This window comes from Magallana gigas, chromosome 2 (assembly GCF_963853765.1).
Source record: "Magallana gigas chromosome 2, xbMagGiga1.1, whole genome shotgun sequence".
NCBI lineage: Eukaryota > Metazoa > Mollusca > Bivalvia > Ostreida > Ostreidae > Magallana > Magallana gigas.
This window is the reverse complement of record NC_088854.1, coordinates 16,352,607-16,364,522: the sequence shown is the minus strand read 5'-3', so window position 1 is coordinate 16,364,522 and position 11,916 is coordinate 16,352,607. Positions and strand designations below refer to the sequence as shown.

General features: G+C 32.5%; 2 protein-coding genes across 11 annotated transcripts in view; one reads left to right on the top strand and one right to left on the bottom strand.

Annotated features, from left to right (window-relative positions):
* Window positions 1-3,657, bottom strand: part of LOC105320779 (band 7 protein AGAP004871) — a 37,233-nt gene extending 33,576 nt beyond the window's left edge. For 3 of the 5 annotated variants that reach the window (XM_066075258.1, XM_066075264.1, XM_066075261.1), the window contains exon 1: window positions 2,898-3,025. The gene's annotated coding sequence lies outside the window, so the exon portion shown is untranslated. Of the gene's footprint in view, window positions 1-2,897; window positions 3,026-3,566 lie in introns of those variants that run through there. The other 2 variants (XM_066075259.1, XM_066075260.1) reach the window with 2 other exon arrangements.
* Window positions 2,645-10,460, top strand: LOC105320776 (mechanosensory protein 2). Of its 6 annotated transcripts, none has more exons than XM_066075265.1 (11): window positions 2,645-2,716; window positions 3,070-3,140; window positions 4,536-4,588; window positions 5,028-5,146; window positions 5,341-5,413; window positions 5,912-5,994; window positions 6,128-6,331; window positions 8,108-8,163; window positions 8,415-8,493; window positions 8,729-8,890; window positions 9,471-10,460. In XM_066075265.1, the coding sequence occupies exons 1-11, from the start codon at window positions 2,660-2,662 to the stop codon at window positions 9,516-9,518; spliced, it is 1,005 nt and encodes a 334-aa protein (XP_065931337.1). In that variant the 5' UTR covers window positions 2,645-2,659; the 3' UTR covers window positions 9,519-10,460. The 6 variants fall into 6 exon arrangements, with proteins under 6 accessions (XP_065931337.1, XP_034304127.2, XP_034304125.1 ...); XM_034448236.2 differs by lacking the exon at window positions 2,645-2,716 and adding an exon at window positions 2,812-2,958; XM_066075266.1 differs by lacking the exons at window positions 2,645-2,716; window positions 3,070-3,140 and adding an exon at window positions 4,276-4,366.
* Window positions 10,461-11,916: the final 1,456 nt, after the last annotated feature.

The window sequence follows — 11,916 nt, the reverse complement described above, 5'->3', positions numbered from 1 at the left end:
ATATATACAAAATAATACAATCTGTTTAAAATACAGATCTCTACATATAAGTACACAGCACAGCTTTTGTAGAGATCTGTATTTTAATCAGATTGAAAATAATATCTACTACTGGTAAACATCATTGAGAAGGTAGTCCCTCTTTATTAAAGAACATTGACAAAAAGCAATTTAGTTAAATTAGCTCTGACCTTACAACCTCTTGACTTAATAAAAAAGATCAAGATCATTGTACATCTGTACATCTTAATTATCCAACAAGCATTCTTTGGGCAGTATTTATAAGACAAATGGGACCACAAGGAGACAGAATTTTGACAAGAATTTACACAAAGCTCCCCTACGACCTCTGACATTGACATTTGAAGAAGAAACTTGGTTCAAGGTCACTGCACACCCCCTTTCCTTCAGAAAGTCTTTAAGGTAAAGTCTGGGTGAATTTGGACCAGGGAGAAAAAAATGTTTTGAAAAGGATTTTTTACAGGGATCTGTTACGACCTTACCTTCAACCTAGAAATTTGGTTCAAGGTCACTGTATACATTTGCCTACAGACAGTCATTTTGGTAAAATCTAAGCATGATTAGACTACAGAGGAAAACTTAAGGTCCAAAGTTGGATTTCAATAGGGAGATCTGCTATGATCATTTTATATCTAATTTGGTTCAAGACCACTTTCCCCTACCATTTTTTATGTTAAGTATGTTGAGTATGATCACAAATCGAGTCAGATATTGCTAAGAAAGGGGTGTGTGTGTATATATATATATAGTTTGGACAAAGATTATTTCACAGAGGTCTGACCTTGACCTTTGATCTAGAAACTTTGTTCAAGGTCACTGCAATTCTTTATCCAGTCACTCTGAGGGTGAAATATACAAGCATTTTGGACCAAGGGAGGTAATACTATTATGTAATATATGGACCAGATTTAAAAACATTTGCATGACCTAATAACCTTACAATATGGAAACTAAATGGGTTCAAGTCACTTCATACTCTTTAGCCAAAAGCACCATAGATCCGAATTATGAGTTGGATTAGACAAAGGGGAGAGAAAACTTGATTTGAAAAGGTGATCTCAGCAGACAGACAGATGGAGAAACTGAGCCATAATAATTGAAAACAATGGTAATTACATGTACATGTAGCATTGAAAGAACGGTATAGAGTAAAACTTCAATTATATAATTAAGACTGCAGAGTTAACTAGGATTATTTTAAGATGGTCAAGCAATTGCCTCTCATGTACCGGTATTTAAGCATTCTTTTTCCAGTATGGGGTTAACTCATGCATTTGTTGAGTGTTGGACTCATAAAGAAAATTTTTTAATTAGAAAAAAGGAAATACATTTAACAAAAAGAAGTTTCATACAAAATTTTGGTTAATGATTAAGTCATGGTTAAGTAATGGTTAAGTCATTAAATTTTGAAATGAATAAAAAAGTATATGTCATATAATATACATATACATGCATGTAATATGTACCGGCTATATATATATTATATATATATATTTGTTATATTCAGTAGTAAATTCTCACTATATAACTCTATATAGACGAATAGTCAATAATTGTAATATTAGCTCGTCCGAAAAATGTTGACCAGTCAATATTTTTTTAATATTGACCGCCTAGGAATAATATCTAGAGAATATTCCCTCTATTTCAATTAATCGCTTCTGATTTGTTGATTTGTAAACGGTGATGAAAATAACTCTTCTTGACTCCAAAACAAGGTCATGACGTCATAATAGACAGTCAGTCAAGGCAAGTAAACAACGAACGTGCAATGCTACCATTTGCTATCATAAAGTATATAAGGATTTGCGAATTACTGTGAAGTAAAATCAGGTAAAACATCTGTATGTTAAATTCTTAGGGCGGCGGAATATCACCAGTGACTGTTTGATGCTGAGGATATTTTGGAAATGAACTTTGCACAAATTGAATTCGTTAATTCTTTGTTGAGCTGAGACAATTACAGCGATCTGTTTTCAATTACTTTCTTTTCTTAAATTTTGGTTTGTTTCTTCATATAACAAAACAAAATAAAGTTGACTGTGTTTTCAGGCAACTTTGGTTATATTAGCACCCTTGGGACAAAGATATTGCCCTCCACTTTGCATTGGGCAATATTTCGTCCCTCGGGGGCTAATTTAATCAATGTTACCCTCAATATATATATCCAACGCACGTGGATCTTTGTGTTATATATATATATATATATATATATATATATATATATATATATATATATATATATATATATATATACATGTATATATATATATATATATATGTTATAAAAAAAGTCTGTCCCAAGATATCTTGGATTCACATTTTGCTTAATTGCTTGATATTTATAAATACCTCAGGGTTCAAACGATGTTCATTCAAAAGTATAAAAAATTTCCAAGATTTCTCAGTCGAAACGCCCCTGCTAGCTTATCAGGTTTCAATACAATGCTAAAAAATGTGATGTCTACGGAGATTTTGTATTGCAGCAAGCCCGGATGATAACGTTGAAAAATTGCGCGATGTATTCCGAGTGTATTCCGAATGGAGAAAATATGTAAACATTCCCCATTATAAATCTCCGTAAGGATTCTGTTTTCGTTCCTGTGAATTTTTCTGAGTGACAGTTGAAAATGTGTCAATGAAATTATCTTGGAAATTATCCCTTTCAACTATTACAATTGCACTTCTTTTACAGGTATGTGTATTTTTTTTTATAAAATCGTCCAAATGTGCAGCATAAATATCTTGGGACAGACTATAGAATATAATTTTTAAGGTTTTAACCAATTAAGACATAATGAAGCAATGCAAATAAAGGTGTATGAAAATATCCTCCCTCCCTCCCCCTCTCTCTGTTTAAAAGTCCTCGGTCTCACCTGGGTTACATTTGTTTACATTCATCGTGTATCGATCATTTCGTCATTACCGGTGTATTTGGTAATCCGTGTAATTGTCATACCCCGTGTACTTTTTATTTACCTGTATACGTCAAGTGAGACATTTCTATAATATAAATTTAAGAAAACTTCCTGTTTTGTAATATTGCAGCTTTACACGCTAATAAACAAGGAAAATAGCCATGCACAGCGGTTCCACCGGAAAGGTCCATCCGTCGCAAGGTACAATTGCTATTTATAATTTAATTCATTGGCACGCACAGATATAGCAGCGCAAGTGTGTTTATACTTTGCAGTAGTATAAGCTACTATAATGGCCGAGGACAGACAGGACTTAGAACTTGTTAACTCTGCAAAGGGTAAGAAATACAGATTATGTACATTGTTGTTAACTTAGGTGTTTGATAGAAATTGTCTACATGTACAAAACATTTTTACTATGAAGGAGTGCATGTCTTTTTACTATTGCATCGATTTGTGTCGTGTCGCACATTTGTAAACAGGCATATATTGCATTATGGTTTTATCAGCATTAAAAACATGTGGTTGTATTCCATCGAAATAACTGACTTGGCCAACTTTGTTCCCCATGTTCACTGGAAGATAAAAAATGGTTGAAGGTGGATGTGCTAGATATATATGGATAACCTTATCTTTGTCCATCACATACCATCCTCGCGCGCGTCAAGCATGTGTAGATTCTTCCACCAACATATCTATGAAAAAAAAATGACTCCATTTTGATTTTCCCTACATTTATAGTATAAATAGTCTCATGAATAAACATGCATAGATGTATATATAGGTGTAAACATTGGTAAAACAAGTAAACATAGCATTGTCTCGAGAATATTAAGGCAAAATGTAAATAATTAAAGTTTTTTTTATACAATGATGACGTATCAAATATTCAATTGAAATCAATTTATGATGTTTGTTCAGTATGTCAAAATCGAACATTGCGAAATCTGGACCTCGTGACAAGTGTATACTGTGACGTCACATTGTACACTGGGTATGTTAAAATAGGCTTAGAGATCAACCGGATTGAACTAACAAATTTGAACGATGCAGCGAGGTAAGATGATTATTGTGAATATCATGTGAACTGCAACATTTTGGAGACAAATTTGAAAATATGTATACAACAAGATTTGTGGGGAAATGTACGATCCTCCGTAACGACCATGTTTTGATGTTGTCAGTCATCGATCCACTACATCGCAGTAGCTTTCATTGTTAATTTAAAGAGGTTTTTATTGTGATTTGGTTTCATATATGAAACACAAAGTCAAATTTGTAATTCATAAATGTCTAAAAGGTTTTAATGAAAGATTTATTTATTAAATATTAAGTGTATCCACTGATATTAAGATACTGTACAGTAGGCGAATAAAATCGTTTCATTGGGAAAACGCCCTAAATAGTAACCCCGCGGTCCAGCGTTGGTCAGTTTGATCAAAAGAGTTTCCTTTATTGCAATGTATAAAGCGAAAATGTTTATCTTTGCATGATAGCTAATTTGTGTATGTAATCATAGTTGCTCTAGTGCATATGTGCATACAATCATGCTTCATTTTAGCTCACCAGAGCCAAAATGTCTCTATTTTGAAATAGGGGTGAAGTGAAGAGCTGTACAATTATTTGTCCCAGTTGTTCTATGATTTCAGGTAAAGTAAATTGAAAGAAAGTAAGATTAAAAAAAAGGAAGATAAAGAAGTAATATACCATATGTTAATAAAAATGTTTGGATTTAAAAACCTGTATTTAAGCAGAAACAAATAGCCATGAACCAAAATGCATATAATGCAAAGAATTGCTTGACCATATATTTCTCTTTCTAATAGTCTAGAGCATGATTTTTAAAATAAAAAATGCCAAAAAGGGAACTGCCTGAAACATCAAGTATTCCTGATTTTAGTGATTTAGCTTAGTGACACCCTTTGTCTTTAATTTTGTCTTTAAAATTTTTTAAGTGTATACATGAAGTGTTTGAGTGCCTCATATTCTGTGTCAATTAAAAGACCAGGCGAGGGATTCATAATGTGGCAAAATATTTGCAAAAAAGTCAGATGAATTTCGATTTTATTAATAAATTGTTGTTGACAGGTCAAGAGCAACATACTGAGCAGGATGGGGATATTGGTTGCTGTGGATACATTTTGATGGCATTTTCCTACGTTCTTGTTGCATTGTTTTTCCCACTTTCCCTTTGTTTAACAATTAAGGTAAAGTTGTTTGTTGGTGTTTTTTTTACAGAGTTGATGTATAGAGATTTTAAAATTATTGCAGTAGGATTTTGTATATTAATCTAGCTGTCATATTGAAACTTATTAAATTCTCTTAGACTAGCTGTAACTCATCAACATTGACCTTAAAACAATGTGTAGTGTAATTATATTTTGGTCGATATAAAATCCAGGTGGTGCAAGAGTATGAGAGGGCAGTCATTTTCAGACTGGGGCGAGTTTTACCAGGAGGAGCCAAAGGCCCAGGTAAGTATTTACCTTACTTATTAAGAATGGATTTATGTATGTTGACTCCTTATCCAAACTAGCATTACTGGAATCTTTTACTTGGCCTTCAGTCGGTGTGGCAGGAAAGTAAACTATCAGTTTGTGGATTTTTTAAAGGGATATATGATGCACATATAATGTTTTGTATTGCTGCCTCACTGGTTCACATAGCAGTGTAAATACCAGTATTCTGTTTCACAATAAGTCCACTTCACAAACCTGGATCAGTGAACTTTCTCATTTTTAATATTTGACTGATTCAAAAGTAAATTTTATTGCAGTCATTTTTTTGTGTTAATTTTATTTGATAAGTCACATCAAGTATAAAAGTGTTTGCAAGCAAGAATATATATAGCTTTTTACAAGGATTGGAATTGTCTCTCTCACCTGACCACGCACCCCTTCCCCTCCCCAATTTTTAAAAATCCCTAAAGGTTGGTGTATAAACCATTATATGGTGTATGATTTTACTTGTAGGATTATTTTTCATCTTGCCTTGCATTGATGACTTTAAGAAAACTGATATGAGAACCCTTACATATGATGTGCCCCCACAAGAAGTAAGTGTCAGCTATTTTTGTTAGATAATTTTAATTGGTAGATCCAACAATAATTAATGCTTGAAATAATACAGAAATAAATGAAATGTGCTATACACTACATTAACATGTACTACTTTTCAATTCCATTCAGATCCTTACAAAAGACTCTGTCACTGTAGCTGTGGATGCCGTTATTTATATCAGAATCTTTGATGCTACCATGGCAACAGTCAATGTCTCTGATGCTTACCAGTCCACCCGTCTGTTAGCTGCTACCACATTAAGAAATGTCCTTGGAACCAGGCTTATGGCAGAGCTTTTGACTGATAGAGAATCTATTGCCTCAAACATGAAGGTATTAATCTGCAGAACTTTACATAATACTGTGTAAAAAAAAAATGCAATGATTTCAGAGAAATACATACATGGCACCTAAGTTATAGCCAATCTATGGACTAAAAAAAATCACATTACAAATTTCTAAGTACTTTTATTATGATAAAAATTATCTTTCTGAGCCTATATATTTATCAGGAGCTTTTGACAGTATTGTCTGTTAGATATACAAAATGTATATACATGTGTATATATATGATTACGAGCAAAAGAAGTGGTGGTTAGGTCTGGTATCTAAAATATTGAAATCTTTGAAAAAAAAGACTGAATGTGGGTATGCAATCAAAACCAATTCAATAGAACAGAAAAACCAATTTTTTAAATACCAGTAATTGTTTCATATATATATATATATATATATATATAGAGCTAATGATATAAATTGGTGGTAAATTAATTATGAATTGTTGGTTTAAAAAAATTCCGATGGGGCATTGTGGAAGGATTCAGTATTCATGTTAAGATTTATTGGATATTCAGTTTAATGATGTTAAATCAATCTTTAACTTTACATATTTACCTATGGGCTTTGTATCATTGGACATTGTGTAGAAATCAGGTTGTTTCAGAGTACAGTTGTTCATAATGGTCATAGTTAACATATATATCAGGGATGACTTGACCCAATTTCCATGTAAAGGCATAGAAATCGATTATCAAAGATACCCAACTATAATTACTTGGTATTATTCATTGTATATCAACAATGTCTACCATTGATTCCTGGAAGTGTTTCTGCTAAATAAATCAATACTTGTACATGTATCATTGATGTAAAGAGACTGAAATGTGGCTACATTAAGTACTTACTCTTCAATTTAAGTTCAAGGAAGTGTCTGATCTTTACTAAAGCTGTGAGTTTAATTGGTTTTATAGTATAAAGAATAGTATTTTTTAAACACATGTAGTTCTCTTTTTAAAGTTCTGCAGGATGTTCAGAAATAGTATGGATTCTGATATCTGATATTGATTTTTATTCTTCTGGATTGTTAAGTATCTAGAGAGTCATATTCACCATCCATATTGAGTGTGTGGTTATCTTTTATTAAGGGTTTCTTGCAAATAGGAAAGCTGGTAATCAAGCTCTAACACCAGATTAGTAATTGACATTGAAAATGAGTATCAAACTGTATATTTTGTATGAATTTGTATTTCAACTGAAGATAATTGTGAATGGTCTGTATTGTTAAATAAAGCAGAAAAAAAGTTTTAAAGGGGTTAAATGGAGTTCAATGTTTGAACAAGAGTGTTTCCTGTAATGTCAAAAAAGATTTCATTGATTTTTTTAATTGATAAAGTTGTTTATGTTTGTAGTGAAAGGCTTGTAACTTGAACATTTTATTTATATCGATTGTACAGTAAAACACGCTTATAACGAAGTGTCTGGGATGGGCCAATTTGCTTCGTTAAAAGCGTGATTCATATCCATCAAATTTACTTCTGGGATGGGCCATTTTGCTTCGTTAAAAGAGTAATTCATTATATTCGTCAAGTTCACAACATGTTATGAAGTCATGGGGAGTAAAAATCACTTCGCAGGAAGTGTCAATTTATTATAAGCATGTTCGCTATAGCCATGTTTTACTGTACATGTAATTAGATTAGTACTTATACTTGCTGAGTATTTTTAAAGAAAGTTGTCACTAAAGACTTCCCGACTTTTTTCAGATGTATCACAAAGATGTTATTACAGGTATACTGAACCAATAACAGAGAAATTTATTATTTATTTTAGGTACAACTTGATGAAGCTACAGATCCCTGGGGTGTCAAAGTAGAGAGAGTTGAGATGTAAGTAGGGGTACATAAGCTGTGTTATAATGGTGATACAATACTTAATTTCATGATATAACATTTTTTTGTTTATGAAAAGATAACATTCTATTAAAAAGCTGTAGTAATAAAGAAAAGGTTCTGGAGACTTTATTTATAGAATTGTTTGATAAATAGGAAACATTTTTTCTCCATGTACAGCTAAAACAACCATGTTTGTCAAATTTTATTTTTGATATCTAGTAAAAAAAATCCCTCTTTGTTTACAGTAAAGATGTCCGCCTCCCCATCCAGTTACAGAGAGCTATGGCAGCTGAGGCAGAAGCATCCAGAGAGGCCAGGGCTAAGGTTGGTATTACAGACACTATTATTAGCTGAATGTGATATCAAGATACATTTTCCTTACAGTACAGGAAACATTGTAAATCGTCTACTGTTTATATCCTGACAATTGTTATCAAAAGGAAACAATTATATGCATTAATTGGAGGTTACTTAGAGCTGGCTACTTCATGGCTTTACTCAATATTTGAAAACAATGCTAGTGTAGTTGCAAGTTAATCATGTATTATGTCTGTTTCAGATTGTTGCTGCTGAAGGAGAACAGAAGGCGTCGCGTGCGCTGAAAGAAGCCGCTGATGTCATGATGGAGTCTCCGGCCGCCATTCAACTCCGTTACCTGCAGACTCTTAACTCCATCGCAGCAGAGAAGAACTCGACCATTATTTTCCCTCTGCCTATTGATGTAATGGCTACTTTTATGAAGAAATAATCTAACATTGTTTGCATATGCACAGTTTTTAAAAGTACAGCTACATTGGGAAAGATTCATGGATGCCATGCTGAAGCTATATTTATTTATTTGTGTTTTCTTGCTGAGAGCATCAAGTACTTTGCTCTTATAGAGCTGAAAAGCTACTCATTGCTCCAAATTGTTGGAGGTAAACACTTGACTAAGTGAACATGGGTACTTTGCCTTGTACAACAGGCTTGTTTTACAGGCGTGGTTAATTTTACTTTTAATTTTTTAATTTTTTATTCGAGATTTTACACCAGTGTTTTTATTACTGATTAACATAACGTGTTCAACTAACAAAACTGTTTCAAATTCTGTTTATGCATTGTTGTTCTAAAAAGTATTCATCATTGAAATAAATTTTATATTTTGATTTGATACCAATTACCCAGTAAGTCAGTTTTATCATAAGTATCAACTTAGTAAATTTTACTTTGCACTTGTGTGAAATTCTCACAATTTTATTGAGACTGTCTTGTCCCCCACCTAATGAAATCTCTCCTTATTGAGTCTTTCATTCTTCTTGCAGCTTTTATCATCTGTTGGTTTTCCAAAACGGGATGTAACACAATTCTGATCTGGATTACGGATCATAAATATGAAGCATGCATGCCCACTTATTATTATGATTAAAGGTATATTCACTGCAGAAGCCTTCATTCATATCTGAGGCGCAATATACATCTAACTTGACAAATTTATATTACTTGAATTTAACAATGATTACCAATTTGTGATATAAGATTGAGACATTACTTGTTTCCATCATATTTGTTTCAATTGATGGACTTTAATTTGAATAGGATCAATTTGAATAGGATCAAGTACCCACATACCAAGCCTATCCTGTTATATGCAAGTGTAATTCAGGATACTCATATAATCCTTGGAAATCATCCATGTCTTGAGAATCAATCTAAACCAAAGTCGGTGATGTTCTGAGTGCCTATAGTGGTCATTTAATTTGCCCCCTAAACTTGGAAGCGATATTAATGCTCCTTTTGCTTGCATCTTTTTTTTCCCAATTGAGAAAAAGTTTTATAGCAAGGTTTTTTTTTTTCCAGATGATATTAATAACTATGATATCTAGAGATATTCATTAAGTCTTTCAGGTTTTCTATGTATTTTTTTTTTTATTTTTTATTGTATTTCATATTTTTGAAATGGATCCATGAAATACTAAATTGTGCAGGTTTCCCCAATAGCAGGTTGAAAACAGGATTTGTGGCACGTTATGTAGTTATGTATCTATTACCTCTTGTTATTCAAGACATAGACATTCTTATAAAACACTGGTCTTGTATTGTCTCTCATAAGTGTATGCTCTCGGATAAACTGAATCCAATGTAGTTTCTCTGACTTCAGTATGGAAAAGAACTTAAACTTGGTCCCAGATGTTGATTTTATACTCTTGAATGTAATGATGCCCTATTACTGGCATCCTTTGTTGTGTAAACTATTTTTGTAACTCTGTAAATTTTTTGATTTGAAAATAAAAAAAATGTCAAAAGATTGTGAATGGGTGTACATATTTGTTGAACTTTTCTAAATCCCGAAATTCAACTACAAAGTTTCAGTGAACAAGCATGTAGTTGTATTAGGCAAAGTGCCCAAAGATGGAAGACTAAGAAATTGGAAAATGAAATGGAAAACGCATCATATAAAACGTACATTTCAAAATCTATTGAACTATATGTATGTCAAGTGTTGTTTTTAAGCGTTGCTATTTGTTTAATACTCGAACAGGTCGATACGAACTGGTTCATTCGAAATCATTTCAGAACATTTTTGTGTGAAAGTTCAATATCTTATTCACAAAAGCTTTGAGAAATGGCTAGAGCAATGTCTAAACCTTTAAATACCCTCGATTGTAATTGTTAGAGCTTTAAAGAGAGGGGCTAATTCAAATGATCGAAATTTCAAGAAGCGATTTGCCACCATCTTATACTTTCGACAGATTGTGTTTTCTTCGGTATTTTTGAAAATTACACTGCTGTCGATTGTAAGAAGTATTGCTTGCTTACTATATAACCAGACAGATCCCCCAAAATTATTTGAGGGGAGGGGGGGTCCACTCTTACAAACAAAAACTTATCTAAAGTAATTATTTAAACAATGAAATGTTTTCTTTGAAGATTCATTCGGAATATGAAGGTAGCGACTTTGCAGAATAAATGCATAACCCGCTAACGCGGGTTATGTAAAAATTTTCTGCAATGATCGCTACCTTCATAACCCGCATGAATCATCAAAGATTATATTAATATCTTTCTTTTAGTTAATTAATAAATTGATTATGAAAAGTAAGTAAAATTCACTAAATTACTGTTAATGTACATAAGCACGTTAGCTAAAAGAAATGGCCAAATCGTCTCCTGTGAGACTGACATCATCATGATTATTTCGTGCAGTCCGTGATTTTTCTTAGGTCGCTGTAGGTTTCGACCGATCGATAAAGAGTGCATATCAATTTTAATCCTGTCAGTTTCAGTCGCTGTAGATTTCGACCAATCGATAAACATGGCGTGTAGATTTCAGTCTGGCGGTTTCTATAAATAACTATAAGTTTCCGTAAGAATTAGAGGGAATAATATTTGGTAGATGTAAATATTATAATATGGTGCTTATGAGTGTGCGTGTAATAAAAACAGTACGATGGTGATTTATTTAACTTTAAATTTTATTTACAACTTTTGGAATACTTTTAGTTTACTTATCTACTTTAGAATGCCTGTAAAGGACTATATACATGTATGATATGGGCCTTAACGGGGCATAGACACGATTTGAGCTTAAAATTTTGTTTTTCCATTTGTAATGTTTAGAATGGTTAGTTTGTCAAAGCTTGAGCTTTGTTATTGTTTACGAATGTCTTTATTGGTGTAACTTTCAATCAAACGTAGCTTTCTTAGTTGGTAATATTATCTATGAACACATTGAATCAATTTATTTTGATTGCCACAGGTCATTTTGTC